Source organism: Leopardus geoffroyi, chromosome A1 (genome assembly GCF_018350155.1).
Source record: "Leopardus geoffroyi isolate Oge1 chromosome A1, O.geoffroyi_Oge1_pat1.0, whole genome shotgun sequence".
Lineage (NCBI taxonomy): Eukaryota > Metazoa > Chordata > Mammalia > Carnivora > Felidae > Leopardus > Leopardus geoffroyi.
The window spans coordinates 70,602,954-70,625,879 of NC_059326.1; the positions used below are offsets into that span (position 1 = coordinate 70,602,954).

At 39.5% G+C, this 22,926-nt stretch overlaps 2 protein-coding genes across 9 annotated transcripts in view; one reads left to right on the forward strand and one right to left on the reverse strand.

Annotated features, from left to right (window-relative positions):
- The window catches only part of UBAC2 (UBA domain containing 2), a 174,330-nt gene that overhangs the window by 86,265 nt on the left and 65,139 nt on the right, over nucleotides 1-22,926 (forward strand). The gene's annotated exons all lie outside the window — the stretch shown is intronic.
- GPR183 (G protein-coupled receptor 183) lies at nucleotides 466-15,660 on the reverse strand. Of its 3 annotated transcripts, XM_045445017.1 has the most exons (3): nucleotides 15,529-15,660; nucleotides 7,237-7,405; nucleotides 466-2,111 (listed from the first exon to the last, which is right to left on the reverse strand). In XM_045445017.1, the coding sequence occupies exon 3, from the start codon at nucleotides 2,091-2,093 to the stop codon at nucleotides 1,008-1,010; it is 1,086 nt and encodes a 361-aa protein (XP_045300973.1). In that variant the 5' UTR covers nucleotides 2,094-2,111; nucleotides 7,237-7,405; nucleotides 15,529-15,660; the 3' UTR covers nucleotides 466-1,007. The 3 variants fall into 3 exon arrangements, with proteins under 3 accessions (XP_045300973.1, XP_045300981.1, XP_045300990.1); XM_045445025.1 differs by lacking the exon at nucleotides 7,237-7,405 and having other exon boundaries at nucleotides 466-2,109; XM_045445034.1 differs by lacking the exons at nucleotides 7,237-7,405; nucleotides 15,529-15,660 and adding an exon at nucleotides 2,916-2,955.

Below are 22,926 nucleotides of genomic sequence, written 5' to 3' on the forward strand. Positions count from 1 at the left end.
CTCAGGTGTTTATGTGAGCAAATGTATAATGTTGTAAAGAGTCCTGGGAGCTCTTCAAGTTTATAATTTTGCATTTCCCCCCTATCTTATTTAGGCAAGCAGTAGCTATACCTCCTGCTGCTCATCCTTACCCTTTCTGGTAACCCAGACCATTGAAATGCAGAGCAGGGAACTACCAACCTATGAATAAAAGAGGAATGATCCCCTAAACCCAAGAAAAACCAAGCATATTTGCAAATTTTTTTATTCCCAACCAGAATTCAGCAAGTGGACACTCCTCTCAGTGTGTACCTCCACATAAAATCCTTGTCATGTTCCTGAGCTGTGGACCCTTAGCTACTGGCTGCTTGGGAAGAGAGCTCAGTGCTCTCATCTGCCTCAGTCACCATCATTATGATGTTGCCATCCGAATCCATCCACTGCTAGTTCTATTCTCTCCTTAAGTAAGCATTGAAAGACACACTCTTAATTTTGTAGCATCCTGCTCTTTATTCCAAAAGAGTTCTTTGAAACAAAATTTTATGACTCAGAACAAAAGAAAAGAAAATGCTGATATTATCAAGGAGATTAAAGTCTAAGATTGAAAGAAGTATGGGTCAAAGAAATATGTTAACAAAAAGAAACATGTTACAATATTGACATTTTTACACTGGCAATATACAATCCTACAGTCTTTTTTTCTTTTGCCAAATTATTGGTAGGAAATACTGATGTTTAACTTTTTCATTAACATAAAAAGCTTTTTGTACTGAGAGATATTAAAATAACCTCCCTTTTGGTATAGTATTTTATTTACACATTAGAACTTTGCTTTATGTTGTTTTCTTGAGTATAAAAAATAATATATACCAGTTTACTTCCAATTTGGAGGTGGGAGCTCATGCCCCATGAAAGGAATTTACAAGAATCCTAACTGGAAGTTGAACAATCGTTTTTGCTTTATAAGAAAAGTCCACCAAAGTTCATCATGCAGTCTCTTTGCTATAAACTCAAGATTTAATTCGTTTTTACTTTCCATTTAAAGACTTGGAATGTATCATTGTTTGAGTTTCTGTCATTTCACGTGAGTTTTCTTCAGGGGCTGACTTCACGGCACTGGAAATTGATACACTGACCTGACGCTTCAACATCTTCATAACCTTTCTCTTGTACCCTTTACATGCAAAGAAATATATGAAAGGGTCCATGCAGCAATTGAAGTTCATCAGACATACCGTAAAGTGCAGAGAAATCTGGAACGAATGTCTTTGGCTACATTCCAGTAAATCAGGAGACTGAAGCTTCTTAATCATGTGTTGAATAATTGCAACATGGTAAGGTGTGAAACAGAGAACAAACACAACAATTATAAAAATAATGGTGTTGAGAGCCTTTTTGTTTACACCAGATTTCTCAGTCAGTGGGTTTTGTTTGGCAGTTTTAAAGAGTTTGCAACAGATTTGAGAATAGCAGATGAGAATGATTAGGAGAGGGAGCACGTATCCTATGAAACACGCACCCAGCAGAATCCAGGGAAGAGATTTTGTTTCTTCAAAGTTCGGATACTCCATGCATGTAGTCCTTTCTTCCTCCTGCTTTGACATAGGTTTTATGAGTAGTGGGAGTGTTTGAGCGAATACTACAATCCAGACAAATATGCAAATGCCTTTTGCATGTTCAATTCTTTTCATCTTGTTGTATCGCAGAGGGTGCACCACAGCAAAGAACCGGTCAATGCTCAAGCAGGTCATGAAGTTCACACCTGCGTATGTGTTGATGTAAAACACGAGAGCAGTTATCCTACACAAGGCCTCACCCATTCTCCAGTCAAAGCCCAGTGCATAGTAGGCTATCCGTGTAGGCAAAGCAGTGGTAAAAAGTATGTCAGAAATCACCAGATTTGTTGAATATAGGGTGGTAGAGTTGATTTTTTTCCTGTTTTGAACAATAACAACCAAGGCTAGCACATTTCCCACAAGCCCGATTATGAAGACAATGCTGTAATGCAGAGGCATCAGTATCCTGGCTGTGTTGTGGTGTGAATAGAGGTCACAGTCACTTTCCTGAGTTGCTGCAGAGGGTGTAGTAAAATTGTTGTCCATTTTTGTATCCATCAGTGATGTTCAAAGTCTCTAGAGAGAACCAGGGAGAGTACTTTTAATTAGAAGTGCATTTAACTAAAAGTAATATAAACTGCCTTTTATAGATCAAACTTTTAAAATTTGTGAAAATTTATAGAATTTTTTAAAATCTGTGATATTTTACACAGTAAAGGAAACCATCAACAAAACCTTAAAAAGGTAACCTCGTAAACTGGAGGAGATATTTGCAAATGATATATCCAGTGAGGGGTTCGTATCCAAAATATATGAGGAACTTTTATGACTCAAAACAAAAATAATCTTGATTAAAAATGAGCAGAGTACCTGAATAGGCATTTTTCTAAAGAAGACCTACAAATGGCCGGCAGACACATGAAAAGATGTTCAACATCCCTAATCATCAGGGAAATGCAAATCAAAACCACAGTGAGGTATCACCTCACACCTGTCAGATGGCTAATATCAAAAAGACAAGAAATAACAAGTGTTGCCCTGGATGAAGAGAATAGGGAACCCTCTTGCATTGTTGGTGGGAATGTAAATTGGTGCAGCCACTGTGGAAAGCAGTATGGACCTTCCTTAAAAAATTAAAAATAGAAATACCACATGATTCACTAATTTCACTACCAGGTATTTAAAGAAAACAAAAACACGTATTCAAAGAGTTAATATGTACCATTTTAGCATTATTTGTAATAGCCAGGATATGGAAGCAACCCAAGCGTCCATTGGTAGGTCAGTAGATACCACACACACACACACACACACACACACACACACACACACACACACACACTTGGCCATATTACTCGGCCACAGAAAGGAGATCTTAACCATTTGCAACAACGTGGATGGACCTAGAGGGTATTATACTAAGTAAGACAGAGAAAGACAAATACCAGATGATTTCTCTTATACATGGAGTCTAAAAAGCAAAACAAACCAAAAAAAGCAGGAACAGATCCATAAATACAGAGAATAAGCTGGTAGTTACCAGAGGAGAAATGAGTGGGAGGGAATAGGTGAACTAGATAAAGGGGATTATTAAGAAGCATACCTCCAGGGGCACCTGGGTGGCTCAGTTGGTTAAGCATCTGATTTCAGCTTAGGTCTTGATCTCACTGTGAGTTCAAGGCCCACATCAGGTTCTGTGCTGACAGCTCAGAACCTGGAGCCTGCTTCGGATTCTGTCTCCTTTCTTGCTACCCCTCCCCCACTCGCACTCTGTCTCTCCCTCTCAAAAATAAACATTAAAAATTTTTTTTAATTTTTTTCTTTAAAATAAAAGAAGCACCCCTCCAAAAGAAAAAAAATCTATGAAATGTAATATGTTTACATATATAGTAACAATAACAGAGAATAAAATTTATGTTTTTACTTACAATTTGGTGATTTTGGCAAAGCCCTGGCAAAGGAAATAAGAACCATCTAAATAGAGCAAGTGTATTTTTATGACAAGAGGGAACATTCTAACTTTTTAGGCAGAAATTCCCCCCTGCCCCGCCTTTTTTCAGAATCATTGTCTGGTTAAGAACAAAATCATGTGTGGCACCCCACATTTCAGATGGGAGCAAAACTTTGCTTTTAAATTGAACTTCAGTTGGATTTTTTTTTTTTTTCTAAATGCATATCACTGCCAGGAAATGAAATCAGTCACACATTTATTTAGTGAAATACGAACTTACCACAGTGATCTGATTTGTGTTAACCTAAAAAGTATGAGAAACAGGCTAAGGCCTTGTTAGGAACTGAAAGTTAGGCTTTCTTTTAAAAAAGAAGAAGATGATGACCACGACAACCACGACAAAAACGACGAAAAAGAAAGAAAAAACTGAAGCCATTTCAGGGGAAATGTTAAGATTAATTCTGAACTGGATCGTTCCACAAGTATGCCACTGATGCGTGCAGTGTGCGTTCCTACGTTTTGCGTGCTTGTAAGCATTACACGTTGTGGTATCTTGTGCTCTGCTTTATTCACCTCACGTGTTCATGGACCAGTGTCATCTATTTGTCATGTGTAGATCTTACATAGACATTTTATAGATATTTCTGCAGTATTCCAGTGTGTTAGTGCATAATTTGCTTAGCTATTTCCTTGATGCATAGTTGGGTTATTTCCAATTCTTTTCTTGTTTTAAATAATGTTAAGACGAAATTTCAAGTCCTGCGTTGAAAAGCAGAAAACAGTAATAAAACTGCTTATAGGAGGCTGAGCTTTGATAAAACTTAGGAAGAGCAGAGTAGTAAATTCTGTGATGTTATCTTTAGAAGAAAAATGATACTCTGATAGGACTGTGTGCACAGATCTCATCTGAAAGTCACCAAAATTAAGGGAAAATGTCTATATATCTAGTGATGATGGTTTATGTTAAAAGAAAACAGCTCTCTCCCTAGCCATATCAAAACACCAACTACTACTCTGACCGCTGTATTAAATGAACTGCATCTCTGCTAACTTACTTCTAACAGTCTTAAACAGTGATAGCAACAGACAGTGGGGGTTTTCAGAGCATTGCTCTAATGTTATAGGTGTGCGTTACATACAGTGTTGATAGGTTAATTGTTAAAATATGGAAATACAACCTAAAGTAAAAGGGAACAAAACTGGAAGTACTACTTTCTGTTAATCAAGAAAATATAGGAAAAGAGACTATGAGAAAGAAATATAAATGGATTGAACTCACCTATTAAAAGAGACTATTGGTTTGGATTTAAAAAAAAAATCCAGCTGTATGCTGTTTAGAAGAGAGAGGGCTCAAAAAAGTGGCTCAGAAAAGTTGAAAATAAAGATACGGGAAAACATGTATCAGGCAAATCCCAACCAGTAGAAAGCTAGAGTTAGCAATACTAACATCAGAAAAAAACAGAATTGAAGGCAAATTCAATATTAATAGGGATGAATATGGTTACTACAGAAGTTAAAAAGAGGAGTTCACCCAGAATATAAAAACAGTTTTGAACTGTGCATGTAACAGCAAAATTTAAAGGAGAAATTGGAGATTTTAACACATCTTCATTAGAATATGTCAGATAAAGATTAAAGACTTAAAAGATTTACCCAATGAGACTTCACAGAATTTGTGCTAAAGGTACATGAACATTTTTTGCAAGTTTGTATACTAGGTCATCACAGGACCTCAGAGCTTTTAGAAAATATGTTACCTAGCAGCTGACATTCCAGTGACTACAGTGCAACTAAATTAGAAATGAACAATACAGAGATAAAGGATACATTTAGAATCTAAAAAAATATGTTTCTAAGGAACTCGTGGGTTAAGAAATCACTATAGGAATTTTGAAGCAGTTAGAACAAAATGACTAAAATACTATATGCCAAACAATGGGATGCAGCTGAAGTGTTAATCTAAAATAGATGTAGAGCCTTGAATGCATTTATTTTATTTGCAGATTTTTTATTTTGAAATAATTTTCATTTGAGTATAATTAACATAATGCTACATTAGTTTCAGGTGTGCAGCATAGTGATTCAACATCTCTATATGCTTGTGAATGCATTTATTTTTTAACTGAATTTATTTAATTGAAAATAGATAAATATACAGTTCAGGAAGCTAGAAGAAAATTGTTTGCCCAAAGAAAGTAGAAGAAAGTAATAATAAAGATGATTACAGAAATTAATAAAATAGAAAACAAAACAAACACCTAATAAATATGGAATTTCTGTTTTGTGCAGAAAAAAAAAATAGAGTGATTCTTGAAAGGGAAATCATGGGAATTGCAATTGTGGAATGAAAGTAGAAAAACCTTATCCAGTGAGTTGAGAAAGGCTTCTTGTGAGAAGTAACTTTTCAAGAACTGAGACTAGACATGGAGAGGTGAAAATTTCAGGCAGGGCTTGCGACTTGGGAACAGATAGCAAGAACTTCTTTTATTTTTGTACTTTCTGTGAATTTTTTTTTTTCTGAAAATCTCAATATGCATGCTTTATTTTGAGGAATATTTCTCAACAGATTCAGGAAATGCTTCTAAAACAAATATTAGGATAGAAATTCTCCATATGAATAAATGCCATTGTAGAGATTAGGAAAGTCACATTAACATAAGACTCAGAGAAGAATGTCCCATTGCTTGCCATGTTGTAAATGTGTGTCCAGCTTCATTACTGAAGTATGGCACTTGGTAGAGCCAGAAATGGCAGGGGTTTCAGAACATCTGATGCTCAAGAATATGTAACACAGTGTTAATTATAAAGATGCACATTTGCAAGCAAATCAAATGTCCATCATCAGGACATTGGCTAAATATTTTATGGTATAGCCATAGAGTGAAAATGACAGTGTGGATGCCTGTTTCTTGACAGGGAATAATGTTCAGTAAGGAAAGCAGATTATACAACATGCCACTTTGGAGGAAAAGCAATTATGTATACATACATGTACACACATCTGCATGGATATGTATGCCAGGACATAATTTTGTATAAGTAACTTTTGAATTTTATCCATAAACTCTTAAACTTTTGTTCTTTTTTAAAAATATTTATTTATTTATTTTGGGACAGAGCAGGAGAGGGGCAGAGAGAAAGAGAGAATCTCAAACAGGCTCTGCACTGTCAGCACAGAGCCCAATGTGGGGCTCAACCTCATGAACCATGAGATCATGACCTGAGCAGAAATTAAGAGTTGGTTGCTCAACCAGCTGAGCCACCCAGGTGCCCGAATATATGCTTAAATTTTTAATACTAAACATGAATTTAAATTTTTAATACTGAACATGAATTGACTGTGAAATGAGTAAATAGGCAAATAACTTCATGTGAGGAAAAACATTTTTTTTAATTCAGTTCTTTCAAAAATCTTGTCATCTGACATACATTTCAAAGCTAGCCCTTTAGTGCCCTTTACTCAGATTGATGCGTTAATTTTTATTAGGTGCCTACCTTTAAGTCCTATCTGGAAGAACATTTGTATTGACCCTTGTGGGCTAAGTACTGCTGTCCGCTCCCTACTTGCCATTATGAGGAAAGCAAGTGCCGTAGGGCTTAAAAGGTCATGCTAGATCCTTCTCTCTGGTGACCTGGCTTCAGGTCTCCTACCCTGTCCAATTCTTGGCAAGGGCAGCTGGTTCATATTGCCCTTGAAGAACTGAGAGTTTGTGGTTTTGAAGTGGTCTAGGCTTTAAGAACCATCTTTACCTGTAAATAGCCTGGGAACAAGGTGTCCCCTCTGCTGCAGAGCCAGGCAACGATCCTTCCTAAGGACAGTGGGGTCCCCACTTCTAGGACAGTGTAGATCACTGATGGGAAGACTCTTGAGGGACCGCTTACTGCCCACCCTTGTCCTGAGTCAGTCAGAGAAAGACACCTGCACAGTGCGGACAAGTAAATGGGATGGCTCAGAAATGGTCTTTGGTAAAGATGAATCTAGGCTGTCTTGAAATCTGGTGATGATCTCGAAGGTTGATTCTGTTAATGGCACTAGTATGTTACCTTAGTTCTTGATTATATCTATCCTGGGCTATTCATGCTATAGTTTTAGTCATTTTTATCTTTTCCAAATTGAGAGAAATATTCTTTCATGTACTTGACTGTTATCCCATTCTTACCTGAATCAATCCCAGTTTATTATCATCATCCCTGAGATATTATTTTATATCCTCCTTTAATCATTGAGGACTCAAGATTACTTTCTTGAACCTTGACTTACTCCATTCTTTTATTCAGCAAAAATTGTTTTCAGTGCCTTCATATGCTAGGTCCTGAAATTACCGAGATGATATCTTTCAATATGGGAGGGCCTGAAACGGAAGGATGAATGTGTGATGTTGGGAATGTGCTGTTATCTGAATGAGGGAGCATTGTCTCACTGTTGTTTAAAGGACTCCTACTCACACATACTAGGGTTCTGCTTGCTCTTTGGATTACTGTGTTCCTTACCAACCTTTGGATTGCCAGTTGTTCTTTTAATCATTTTTTCAGGTATAACTAACTTCCTCTCACCCTCCCTTCCTCCTTTTCTTCCTTTATCTGTTTATTTTTTAATACATTTTAAGTATTTTACAGTTTTTAAAATAAGTTCATCCTTTTTTTTTTTTTTTTTTTTTTTTTTTTTTAAGTTAGCTCTATGCCCAACATGGGGCCTGAACTCATGACCCTGAGATCAAGAGTTGCATGCTCTACTGACTGAGCCAGCCAGGCACCCCTTAAGTATTTTACATTTTTATAATCTTTAGACGACAGCTCTGTCATGTTATTAGGATAAATATACTGAGTTGTACTTGGAGGTACTATGACTTATTTCACTGCCTAGAGAAAAACACGAAGTGTTTGTTCTTCATCTTTTTTCGTTAGAATACTCTTATCTATAAGAATTCTAATTCCCTTATAATGCTTTCTAATGACAAGGTATGTGTGGCCACTAAACTGTCCTTAGTGCCCCACACCCTGAGGAACATGAATGAGGACTGAAGCCTTTGCCCTGTGGGCACAGTTAGTAACTGGGCTGCATGGAGCGTGGGGGCCGCATTCAGATTCCACCTGAGGAACCCGCTTACCTCCTGACAGCTGGCTGCAGCCACCCTGGCAGCCATCTGCGCCAATTCTCTTACCAGTTATGTCACTGAGCAAAGGGGTCTATCCCAGTTTTGTCTCTGTAATGCAGTAATGATAACTCTGCTGCCAATCTAACATATGCAAAACAGCAGGCTCTCCTGTAGCAAAATATCCTCCACCGTATTTTTACTTATATTTTCGGAAGTGGGTCTGTGTGTGTTCTCTAGAGTTGATTTCATTGCTGCTAGAGTAGCTAACATATCTTAAGACATTATCATCTCATTTTTGCATAACCGGACGTGTTGACATGAACTGACAAGTTCTTTCTAGCCACAGAAAAGAGGAAAATAAAAGGCTCCCCCCCAAAAAACTCATCTATTAGTATTTAAGAAAATTGAGCGCTAATGTAATTTGTTCCTGGAAATACTTGCCCTGGCTACCGACTTGGAGGCATTTGTGATTGTTCACAGATCTGCGGTCCCAATTTACTTGCTTGGATAATTATTTTCTTAGATTTTATTTGTGGCAGAAACAAAATAAAACCTTCACTGTACTTGTAGATTTAGTGTGAACTAGAATATTGGCTTTTAGCTTTTGCTTTACGATTCTGAAATGTCACCTTTACCCCTAATATTTATTCACTTAATAAGCATCAACAGCCTTAAATGAAAAGGAGTTAAACTTTTAGTAATTTTGTTTAAAGTTAGGCCTTAGCAATGGATTGAATGGCTCAAGTCATGTGAAATGATAAGCTGTAAGAGGTGACTTCTCTATAAGGCCAAGTCTACTGAAGACCATGTTTACACTTCAAGACGGTCTGACTCAAAGTGCCCACGGTGGCATGCACCAAAAAGGAAGTTCTAGGAGCGCACTTTCAAAAATAAGAGCCGAAGGGGCACCTGGGTGGCTCAGTTGGTTGAGCGTCCGACTTCGGCTCAGGTCATGATCTCACAGTTCGTGGGTTCGAGCCCCGCATCAGGCTCTGTGCTGACAGCTCAGAGCTTGAGCCTGTTTCAGATTCTGTGTCTCCCTCTCTGCCCCTTCCCTGTTCATGCTCTGTCTCTGTCTCAAGAATACATAAACATTAAAAAATTAAAAAAAAATAAGAGCCGCAAAAATGTGGACTTAGAGATATGAATTGTATTTGCATATTATTAAATGAGGAGTATTGATTGATCTGACTCTTTCTCTGATTTCTCTGGAGACACTGTCCTTTGGGTGTGTTGTTGAGGAGAGGTAAGGTTGAGGGAAAGTTTCTGGAGTGGGAAAAAATGAAATCATTGAGAAAGGAGGGGGCGGGCGAAAGCTTGGGTTCAGTAGAAGAGCAAGAATTCGGTGTGCTGAGGAACTAGGCGAGCACAGATGTATCACGATAGCAGGCAGAAGCTGGTCGGTGCCCTTGAGAGGAAACCTACTCCACGGAAGAAAGGAATCGTTGCTTCTTCCCCTGGTTACCTAGTTTTGTGAGTATTTGTCAGTTACTTGAAAAAAACCTTCTTGCTCTGACTCACACAGGGACTTCTAAGTTCTGTCCAGTGTCGCACGTGTCATGGCCTGCCACTCAACCAGTGATTTTTTGCCCACCTTCTTTTTAGTTGGCTAAACAACCATCACCTGGGCAGTTGTGTGGGCCATTTGCCCATAAAGGGGGCAGGTGGGAAACATTAATTCCTAATTGTGGGAAAGAAACCTGAGGCACAGCCGGGTTGTGACCAGCACTGGCACAGCCTCTCTTCACTCCATTGGCAGAGTCAGGTTGTGTGTTCCAGTAAGCTGCCACTCGGCTGTTTGTTTCACAGTCAGTATGCGCCCCAGTTCACTTAGTGAAATAAGTCTTTCTACACTGTCAGGTGATTTTTTTTCCCCAGCCAGCTTTGAGTCCTAAGTTGATGGCTCACTATGTCTATGGTCAGGATTCATTTTTGGAAGGATATAGGGAACGTTGTCCAGAAAGGTGGGACACTGATAGCTGCCTGAACTTTCTCAGGATAGAATCTCACACCTGCCAGAGTGTTTATGTTCAGAGTGTGGTTGTCTGTGGTCGTCTGTGGTTGGCCTGTCTGAAGGGACCTCCCTACCCTGCCTCTGGGTTTGTGGAAGTGTGACCCTCCTGCTGACCCCATGGCATAGGCTGCTTCTGACCACCTCTCAGTAGGTCTGCAGAGGGTCACTTACGGGACAGTGCACAGAGAACTACTTCTTTGCTTTTTTTTTTTTTTTTTTTTTTAAATTTTAGAGAGAGGGGGAGTGTGTGAGCAGGGGTGAGGGGCAGAGAGAGTGAGAGGGAGGGAGGGAGGAAGGGAGAGAGATCCTAGGCAGGCCCCAAGCTGAGTCTGGGGCTTGCGGCACGTGATCGCACCACCCTAGTGTCGTGATATGAGCCGAAATCAGGAGTCAGACACTGAACCTACTAAGCCACCCAGGTGCCCTGACAACCTCTTGAAGACAGAAAAAACAAAAACCAAAAAAATGTGTTCGCCAGTTTGTAGTTTACTTTTAGTGCCTCTGCAGCATCCTGACCTAATAGGCACTGACTGAGGAAGACCACGTCGCCTTCCATAAACACATGCATTGGCATTGATGCAAAGGTGAAAGGGGCCTGACATTTGAATTACTTGATTAAACACCTACTTGCACATTTAGGGTTTCATATATTCCAGCTATTTTTCTTTCCCCTTTCACTGATTTTCTTTGTGTGGCTTTTGGCAGCTTTAACAAACTGTGAGTAGGTTGATGTGAAAGTTACCAACATGAACACAAAGGAGGTGGTAATACTAAGGACAGGAGTTACATCACATAATGTTTAGGAACTGTAAGAAAACAGAATCCCACTATAATACGCATTTCAGTTAGGAAGAAAATACTGTGTTTCCATGTGGCATGATTTGACCTATAAGTACAATAACTGGATAATATAAAAAGATTCTTTTTAAAAAAATTTTTTTTAATGTTTACTTATTTTTGAGAGAGACAGAGTGCGAGCAGGGGAGGGGCAGAGAAAGAGAGAGACACAGAATCCGAAGCAGGCTCCAGGCTCCGAGCTGTCAGCACAGACCCTGATGCAGGGCTCGAATTCACGAACTATGAGATCATGACCTGAGCTGAACTCGGACACTTACTGACTGAGCCACCCAGGCGCCCCATAAAAAGATTCTTTGTAGTAAAGATCTCAGTCTGTGTTATCTTTATGTGCCTTTTCTCCTTAAAGTTCAAGGGAGTTTCAGGTTTTGTTTTTTGACTCATCTCATGGAAATTAGTCAGAAACATTAAATATCCTTCTTTTGTGGATAAGCAGAATTCCAGAGAGATTCGATCATTTGCTCAGGGTCCTCCATCAGTATAGGTACCAAGTCAGGAGTCACAAAGGTGTCTGGGACTCCATGCCGTCCCTCACTTGCTAACTCCTATCAAGTCAGCGGTTCCTGTGCCTGCAGCCTCCTGACTGTCTCCCACACTCGGCCTCACCTCTACACCATGTGTTTGTCGGTCCATCTGCCTGTCTGTATACTACTCTCACTCCCACTGCCTGCCTTCAGGCCTCTCTCCCATCTCTCTGGAGCTCCTGCCACACCTTTCACAGTGCCTTTCAAATACTGCACGTTGAACCCTGGGCTGATGGGAAGCTCTCTGACTCCCTGTGGCTGGGCTCTGCCTTGCTCTTCAGCTGGCTCTCTGGCCATCTTCTCCCTGTGATGCCCTGGCTCCAGCTTTCCTAAATTATGTGCATTTTTTTGACGCTCTGTGTTCTGTCACAGCTCTGTGCCTTTCTGGCGCTTTTCCTTCTTTCGGACGCCTCCTCTTCTTTGTCCTGTATCTTCAGCTCTTACTTTCCTTCAAGACTTAGTTTAGAGTCCGCTGTGCCTGGAAGCTTCCCTGATCTTATCCTGTCCTGCTCTGTTGGAGCACCCTCCAGAAAGACAGCGTGCAGTGTCCTCGTGAGGGCACTGTGTTCTCTACTAGCACCTGTATTGTTGAGTTTATTTTTCTGTTTCCCACCAGCCTGTCGAGTCCTGTGCATGGGAACTGTGTTAATTGTGTTTATCTCCAGCTGACCCACGACTGAGGCACAATAGACACCCACTAAAGAATGACAGAGTCCCAGCTTTCTAGATCCTTAGGCAAAGGCTCTTTATCAGAGTTCTTGATTAGTAGTAGGAACCAGTATCATTAAGCGCAGACTCTCCTCCAGGCACTGTTCTGGGCACTCTACGTATATTCACTCACTGAATCATCATAGAACTTTTATAAACCCATGTCCAGTGGTGAAACTAAGACACAGAGCACTTTCATGACTTGTCTTAAAGACATAGCTGTTAAATGTCAGGATTCAATCCTGGCAGTTTGGCTCCTAAAATCATATTTCGTGCAAAGTGTTTTATCCCTGGCTCCTGTTACCAAATCGATCTGATGTTACTGGTAGAAAACAGGTTAAAAATAGGAAAACATCTCAAAAGTTTAACATGTACCAACTCATCCTGTCTGAACTAGAGAGAAGAGGAGAACTGGGGAGCTGGAAGGAGGGAGAGGAGGAGGGAAATATGCTGATTTAAATAAAGGCACTCATTAATTTACTTAAATTTTAAAGTAAGTAAAAGGTTTTACAAATGAATTTAGATTTTACTATTTTTAACAATATTTCCATAAAACAATTTAGACTGAAAGAAAATGGTGACTACCTAGGATAGCTTTGATGCTATTAATTTATATTTATGCTACTTTTTAGGTGTTTGTAGACTTTTAACAAAATATTTTTTATTCTTCTCTTTGAGCTTTCAAGACACCACAAGGATCTTTGTTAACTCTACAGTTTTCAGATGGTTTTCACATGCATTATCTCATCTGATATTGAAGCCCTGGGCTTTACAGATTTCTTGAAAAGCTCAGGAACTACATGGGCTGGAAGGACTTGCACACCGTTAGCACACTCCATGCTCTGTGGCCTTGAACCCTGCAGTTGGCCCCTACCCGTGGCAGGGAGGGAGGCATTACTTGTAAACTCCTCTGCTGGGTGGGAAGCTCTTTTTTTTAAAATGCACTCTTCTAGGGGCGCCTGGGTGGCGCAGTCGGTTAAGTGTCCGACTTCAGCCAGGTCACGATCTCGCGGTCCGTGAGTTCGAGCCCCGCGTCAGGCTCTGGGCTGATGGCTCGGAGCCTGGAGCCTGTTTCCGATTCTGTGTCTCTCGCTCTCTCTGCCCCTCCCCCATTCATGCTCCGTCTCTCTCTGTCCCAAAAATAAATAAAAAAAATAATAATAATAAAAAAATAAATAAATAAAATGCACTCTTCTTGAGGATGATGGCTTTCTCCCCTACAACATTTTACCCCATGGAGTGTTTCAGAACCATCCTACAGTAGATACCTAGTAAATGTCTGTGGATTTCTTAAGCGAAGGAAAGTCATATAGTGATCTGAGGTAGTGTTTATTCTAGTACATGATTGGTCATGTTACTAATAAGTTCTTGGAAGCCAGTTAAAGTAATTTATAAGAGGCATTCCCACCCCCACCCCTATGCCCACCCCCACCTCATGAAAGGTGAGCCAGTGAGTGAGCAGGCTTTGTGCAGCAGTGTGTTCTTTGTAGCGTTATGTCTCCAAAGTATGATTGAGTCCTGGGGAGAAAGCATGAGCTGAAGTAGTAGCAGAAGCGGATCCAGACAGCAAGCACAGATAGATGTTTACCCTCCATAGACTCAGTCTTTATGTAAAATATTCTGTGAAGATCTGCAAATAAGTGTAAGAAAAATAATTCTCACAAAATGATAGGGCAAGGAAACTTACTGGATTCATCCTTTGGTAGTTTAATGGGTAGAGGGAGGAGAGAATGATAGCAAACGGTTTTCTGGCGCTTACCTATGACAGCCAATGTGACAAGGATTTGGCAATATTATTACTCCCGCGAGGCCACACAGTTTAGGAATAATCGAACCCAGGTTTAAGCCTGATTCCAGAGCCCATGCCCTGAACCAATGCCCTGTATTGTACTTGGACTGATACCCCCTAGAGCTCCCAGACACGCCTTCCTTTAGAGGAACTCTCCTCATAGCTTACATTTTGCCAAGAATTTCTGTTACTTCCATTCCCACCCTGGACATAAATGTTGCAAATCATTACATGTACTTCATTGTTTTGTGACATTTTTTTAGGCACATGGAAATTCTAGAAAAAATAGACCTGTTTAGCTTTAGTGATCATCAAATAAATATAAAGCAAGCAACAGATTCATTTTACACTTATCAAATTAATTGTTTATATTTAGAATTAAAATACTCGTGTTGGCTAAGAAGCAGTGAAGCCCAAACTGTCACTGGTTGGTGGGGAGGGGGGTGGGCAGCAAATTGGTAAAATATTTTTGTAAACCAAAGACTACAGTTTATATATAAAGCTTTAGAAACATTTATACCCTTTGCCTAATGAATTCTAGTATTGGCGCTCTGTCTGGAAAAATACTAGAAAGTATAGAAGTAATAGTGTATAGAAAAGACCTTTAGGTGTATAAACATGGTCAAATAGTAGAATGTGACAACTTTTTTTGTTTCAAATTGTGCTAAATAACTTCTATACACATGCATTTAAGTGTAGGAATACTCCATTTTAAAATAATTTTGTTCCTTTCCCTTCATACTAAAGTACCCTGAAATATTGGCATTATTTGCTGACTTACACTTGATGCTGTTTTCTGTAACTGTGAGTTCACACAGAAGTACAAAGTAAGCCCCGTGTTTTGGCACAGATTTCTGTCATGGTCCCTTGTTCTCCCCTACCTCGGTATTAGCTAATTAGAATTGCCAGTCAGCGGAGACTAAACTATATTGATACGATTTTTGTTAGAAATATTTATAGTTGTCATTGAATAGATTGTTTTCTTTACTTTATACCTAAATTAGGCTTTTAAAGTTTTACAAAATATTTAAAAGAAATGAAATATCTAGTACTCACCTCTCGGTGACTTGTTGGGACCTCTGTGCGGTAGCAGTCCGTGTTTGCCCAACTGAAGTAGGTTACTTTGGCATGTTGCTTGAGAGATTATGCAGACATCCTTTTATGGTGGTGGCTTTTTTTGTCACGCTGTGACTGAGCATAGCAATGATTAGTTACCCTCATATATGCGTGTGCACTTTTTTTTTTTTAAATGGGAAGTGAAATTTTTCTGTTAGTGATTTTTTTTTTACCAGTTATCCAAAAACCCCTAGGAATTTATGAATTGCTAATATCTGTGGAACTTTATAAGTTTTTTAAATAAAGATTTAAATCAGTATTTAAAAAAATTCTTTGAAAGGAAGACTAAAGCAATAAACCTTAACCAGAAAAAAAAAGAAGATAATTACTGATGATTTTGTATCTAGATTCTGTGTAAAAGTATGAGTTTTTAATGCTTTAAAGAAAAAAACGTCAACTGTGACAGTTTTGTCTACCTGGAAACTTGATGCAGAGAGCAGTTTACTCATTCTCTATCTTAATGAGAAAGAAACAAAGGTTTCTGTGGTGAGTGGGAGAACGATGCTCTTTTGTATTGTATAGGGACAGGTGGATGTTTTCAGGCAGGAGCCCAGCTGACAGGATCGGTGACTGCATGGACACATGGATGACAAGCAAAGAGTTGAAGGGGGACATCTTACAGCTGATAGCCCAGTCCTTTGCAGAGGATGGAGACCTGTGCTATTCACCTTTCAGTTCTAGGTGGCTCAGTTTAAACCAGCATTAGCTATCCAAATGCAACTTCTGTGTAGGCTAATGAATAGCAGTGTAGTGGTCAGAATGAGAGAGGTGATAGTTACACTTACCCAGAACTGACCTGGCCATTCCCAGTCAGTTCTGCGTGCTGCATTTTACGAAGGGCATAGATGACCATGTGATAGGGCTGGTAAGGGGTCTGGATCCCAGGTCTTAGGAGAAATGATTGAATACACCGAGAATGTTTAGGCTTGGCCAAGATGTGATCATCTTCCTCATGCACTGGAAGCTGTCCCATAGAGAAGGATTTAGTTGTGTATGTCAGTCCTCCCAACTCCAGAGAAGAGAAAGAAGGCCAGTAAGAGGAAGCCACTAGAGACAGCTTTCAAGTCAAAATATGAAGGTAGTTCCCAAAAGTTAGGGTCATAAAAAAAAAAAAAATGGGAGAGGCTCTTTCTTATTTAGGTGCCTACGTAAACTGGTTGACTGTCTTGAGGGATGATACAGAGAGAATTGAATCATTTGGTAGGAATTTGTAACTCTGACTTCACATCTTCCACTCCAGAATCTGTCAGAAGGGCCAAGGGGCTTCAGCCCCTCAGTGGTATCATTCCATCTAGAAGCTTACTAGGTTCTTCTAAGCTCTCAAATGCTGGAGATGTCGAACACTGTCAAACAGAAGAGCAACAACTTACCCAATTCTTTGTGCCTCCACCTCACTGTCTGTAAAATAAAGGTACTGAAGTAAATGATCGCCAAGATAATTCCTAGTGCAAAAATCCTGAAGGGGCAATATAGATATTTTATGATTTGGTGATAAATATAATAAAATATTCTAGAATTAATTTATTTAAAACTTGGATTGAAGAATATTTGAAGAAGACAGTGTTGAGAAGCTTCTCGATTTGTTGAAAGAACATCCTGGTGCGGTGTTTTGGTTTTTAATTTTTGAAAGAGTTTTTATTAAGTAAAGCATTGTTATATGATGAAGAACTCAACTAGGTAAAGTAAATGTTCTAGTGAACTGGATCTACCTCTGTTTGGTATTAGAGTATTTGAATATATAAAGAAACGGGTGCAGGCTGATTGTTCTGTGAGATGCTGTGAGGGTTTAGCATGCGTTAACTTCATGAGCCCACAAACCTTATTTTTATTGTTATTGAAAGTTACCAGGATTTCTTTTGTTGTACTATAAAAGTGCAGTCAGGGGCGCCTGGGTGGCGCAGTCGGTTAAGCGTCCGACTTCAGCCAGGTCACGATCTCGCGGTCCGTGAGTTCGAGCCCCGCATCGGGCTCTGGGCTGATGGCTCAGAGCCTGGAGCCTGTTTCTGATTCTGTGTCTCCCTCTCTCTCTGCCCCTCCCCCGTTCATGCTCTGTCTCTCTCTGTCCCAAAAATAAATAAATGTTGAAAAAAAAAATTTTTTTTTTAAATAAAAAAAAAAATAAATAAATAAATAAAAGTGCAGTCAATGTACTTTTCTGTAGAAGAGATAAGATGGACATTCGTGACCTGAACTGTTTTTTATGATTTTCTTCTTTCAAGTACAATTGTGAGTATACAATAGATAATAAATATTAGTGACAGTTGAAATAGTGAATGAATGAATTATAACCTGTTTTCCTCTTTTCTTTACTTCACCTTCATATGCTTAAGTCAGATAGGGCTTCCAGAAGTTAGCTATTCACAGTTTGGAAAGGGTCAAACTGAATTATTGTTGACAATATACAGAACAGATGTTGTGTCATAAAATAAGGAAAAGAGAAAAACTGGTCAGTGACTAATAACATTATGATATTTTGTGAAGTCTGTGTGTATAGAAATAGCAACGGAAATTTCTACAAAACAACCTGTATATTCGTGGTCTGAAATGTGTGCTTTTGTATTATGGGTGTATGTGGTCTAGTACTTAGTCATCATTTAAAACTATACAGTGATTAATAACTTCTAAGGAATTTTTAAACTTCTTTTATTGGTATATAAGACATGAACTGTGGTCATTAAAAATTCCTATCAGTTTTGTCTTAGTTTACATTGAAATGTAACCTCAAATAAGAACGTGGCTTCGGATTGTCTATTGTAACATCATCCTTTACACTTTTTTGGAACTTCTATAAATTAAGTACCTCAAAGAATGTTCTGTGGTGAGATCTCTCAAGTACAACCAAAATAGAGCTTTCTTCTTATTACCAAGAGACCCACAAGCCATATTTTGAGTGTATATATGAAACTGTATGTTTTAATCCCACTAAAAATAATAAAACAAGATGTTTTTTTAAATAAAAGGCAAATTCTGGGTAGTTTGCCATTTTAAAGAGAAACTCATTTATTCAGCAAATATTTTTTAAGCAACTCCTCTGTGCCAGGCATGGTTTTAGAGAGTGGTGATAAAGCAATGAACAAAACGGGCAGAACGGGCAGAAATCCCAGCCTCTGTGGAGTTTCCCTCCAGTCGGGGAGATAGAGGATAAATAAGTCACACAGCAGATTAGGAGTTTATAGGTGCTGTGGGGAAAGGAAATAGAGAATGCAGAGTGGGGATGGGTCTGTGAGGTGGGGTAAGGGGTGCACTTTGGAATGAGGCAGCCAAGAAGGGCCTCTCTGAGAAGGAGCTCTTTGAGTAAAGACCAGAAGGGCGTGAGGGAGTAAATGGCACCACGTCTATGGGAAGGTGGCCAGGACAGGCACGCACCCTGGGGCACCAAGTGCCTGCTGGTGCCGGAGTGAGACATACCTTGTCCACCGTGACTGGGACAGCGACAGCGAGTGGTGGGGAGGTCAAGTACAAGTAGGAGTAGAAGACCAAGTCTGAGATCTGGAATGCAGGGCCATGTAGGTCTTTGTAAAGGCTTGGGCTTTTACTCTCGTCTGGGGACTCACTGGAGGATTTTATGCCCAGGAGTGATTAACTTGCACTTTTTAACAGAAAGAATACACAGCTACTTAATCAACTTTGTTTGAGTTAAGTAAGTTGAATTATAACAAAACAGTTTTTGTGTATTATTTAGAATGGCAATTTAAATAAGTCTCTGTTGCAGAGATTAATTCTGACAGGGAATGTGTAGCTCAGGGTCTGGCATGGAATAGGAAAGGAGGTCAGTTAACATTCACTAGATGAGGAAGAGAAGAATTTTCTACACAACAACCAGAATATTCTTTCAGGAAAGACAACTACATATTTGCTTGGATTTGCTCTTGGACGTATGTCTCATTGAACTACAGTCACAAAGAGGAGGTTTGTTTATAGAAAGCTATTGCCAACATTTTAAGCTATTTTCTCTATTATTTTACATTTCAAAGCTTGAAATTTCGTGGAGAATAAAATTATTTTCTCTTGTGGAATTAGTAAACTTTGCATCTTTGCTGAATAATTCTTAAGACTGCTGAGTGTGCAGAGTTGAGAGATCAGCAGAGATGATGGTTACAAAGTAGATCAGATAGTTTTCATTCCCTAACACACCATTCTAAACCTGGTGATGGGGACGCATAGGTGGCTCAGTTGGTTGAGCATCAGACTCTTGATTTCGGCTCAGGTCATGATCCCAGGGTTGTGTGATCAAGCCCTATGTGGAGCCTGCTTAAGATTCTCTCTCTCTTTCTCCCTCTGCCCCTCTGCCCCTCTCCCCCATTTGCACATACTTTCTCTCTCAAAAATTAAAAAAAATTTTTTTGAAAATTAAAAAATAAGTCTGTGTTCATTAAAATTGCTTTGTCAGTTTTTTTATAATCAGACAAATCTTGAGAGTCAATTATGTGTAAGGATTTACATTAGGTATTAGGAGGATGCAATGCTAAATAAAATATTGTGCTTTCTGACAATTTAATAGACTTTTTAAAACACTGTATAGTTAAAATGTGATCATAAAAATAAGCTCAAAATGGATTAGACCTGAATGTGAGGGCTGAAAGTATAAAACTCCTAGAAGACATAAGCAGTAACCTCTTTCACATGGGCCATACAAACTTTTTCTAAATATGTCTTCTCAGGGAAGGGAAACAAAAGCAAAAATAAACTTTTGGGACTACACCAAAATAAATAGCGATTGCACAGTGTAGGAAACCATCAATAAAACAATAAGGCAACCTACCAAATGGGAGAGGATCCTGCAAATGATTTATCTGATGAGGGGTTAATATCCAAAATATGTAAAGAACTTCTATAACACAACACCAAAAAGCCCCACAAATAATTCAGTTTAAAAATGGACAGACAGGGGCGCCTGGGTGGCGCAGTCGGTTAAGCGTCCGACTTCAGCCAGGTCACGATCTCGCGGTCCGTGAGTTCGAGCCCCGCGTCGGGCTCTGGGCTGATGGCTCAGAGCCTGGAGCCTGTTTCTGATTCTGTGTCTCCCTCTCTCTCTGCCCCTCCCCCATTCATGCTCTGTTTCTCTCTGTCCCAAAAATAAATAAACGTTGAAAAAAAAAATTTTTTTTTAAATAAATAAATAAAAAATAAAAATGGACAGACAACCTGAATAGACATTTTTCCAAAGAAGACCTACGGATAGCCAACAGACACATGAAAGATGCTCAGTTGTCAGGGACATGCAAATCAAAACCACAATGAGATATCATCTTAATCTGTCAGAATGACGACAATAAAAAAGACAAGAAATAACAAGTGTTGGCAAGAATGTGGGAAAAAAAAAAGAAACCCTCATACACTGTCAATGGGAATGCAAATTGGTGCCACCATTGTGGAAAACAGTATGGAGATTCCCTAAGAAATTAAAAATAGAATTACTGTATGATCCAGTAATTCCACTACTATTTACCCAAAGAAAATGAAAATGCTAATTAAAAAAGATAAATGCACCCCTGTGTTTATTGCAGCATTATTTACAATAGTCAAGATATGGAAGAAACCCAAGTGTCCATTGATAGATGAATGGACAAAGAGGGAGCACACGTGTGCCCCCCCCCCGCCACACACACACACACACACACACACACACACACACACACACACTGGAATATTAGCCATAAAAAAAAGAATAAGGAATGAGATCTTGAGGGCACTTGTTGGGATGAGCACTGGGTATTATATGTAAGTGATGAATCACTGGGTTCTACTCCTGAAACCAATACTACACTGTTATGTTAACTAAGTTGAATTTAAATAAATTATGTACTCAAAAAAAGAAATGAGATCTTGCCATTTGCAACAACATGGATGGACCTAGAGGGAATAATACTAAGTGAAATAAGTCAGAGAAAGACAAATAAATACCATATGATTTTACTCATATGTGGAATTAAAACAAATGACCAAAGAGAACAAGAGACAAATGGAAAAATAGACTCTTTAAGAGAACAAACTGGTGGTTGCCAGAGGGGAAGTGAGTATAGGGACAGATGTATTAGGCAAGGGGATCAAGAGTACATTTACTGGGTGTAAAGGGAGAGATAAAAAGAGAAGGACCAGTCAAATATCTACTTAAAGAATATTTAGAGCCCCAAATCCCTTCCTTGCCTCAGACTGGTAGATGGTTGCCATGGCTGTTCTCACCCCAGCAGAAGTCTGGGGTTTTATTCTCTGGAGAGGTCTCTGAACTGCAGAATACTAGGCACATACCCTAACACTAGCCCTAACCCTACCCTAGATCTGAGAAAGTGGCTTCCAGAACACACAATAAGAAAAACTGAGAACCAGCCTAGTTATCCTGGAGAAGAACTGAAACAGTTAAGAATTGGTAGTATTTCTGTAAATGGGTGTGAAGGTAGACATCAAAGCAGAAGGACTAATTAAATATCTGTTTAAAGAGTACTAGAGTATCAGCTGGGTAGATGGATGCCTAGTCTGTTCTCAACCCAGCAGAAGTCTGGGGTTTTAGTCTCTGGAGAGATCCCTGAACTGCAGAATACTAGGCATACCCTAACCCCTAACCCCTATCCCTAACACCCTAACCCTGATCCCCTGGAGAGGTCTCTGAACTGTAGGATACTAAGCACATGCCTTAATTCTAACCTTAACTCTAACCCTAGATGAAAAAGGGAGTACATATGATGAGCACTGAGTAATGTATAGAAATGTTGAATCACTGTATTGTACATCTGAAACTGATATAACACCATATGTTAATTATACTACTTCAAATAAAAATAAATAAAAAAGACTAGAATTATAGCCACTAGGTTATTCTTCTCATAATTACTATCCCATTTTGAAATAAATGATCATACAGCTGTTCAAGAATAAGGATTATTTTATGGCCCTCAATCGGATGAGGCTGCCATGCTGTGCCAAGCACTGTGGCACATGCTGGAGGATCCAGGAAGGTGCATTTCCTTCCCTGCTATGGGAGGTACTCTGTCTAGGAGGAGAGCCAGATGAGGGAGGCATATATTTTTTTTAATGTTTAGTTTTGACAGAGGGAGAAAGACAGAGCATGAGTGGGGGAGGGGCAGAGAGAGAGGGAGACACAGAATCTAAAGCAGGCTCCAGGCTCCAAGCTATCAGCACAGAGCCCGATGCACGGCTTGAACTCACAGACCGCGAGATCATGACCTGAGCCGAAGTCGGACGCTCAACCGACTGAGCCACCCAGGCGCCCCATGAGTGAGGCATTTGAAGCTGATCCACTGTTCCGCCTACATACATTGGCTGCCCTGTCTCCATCGTCCTTCTTGCAAGACTGAGAAAGATTGCGTCTGACACATCTAT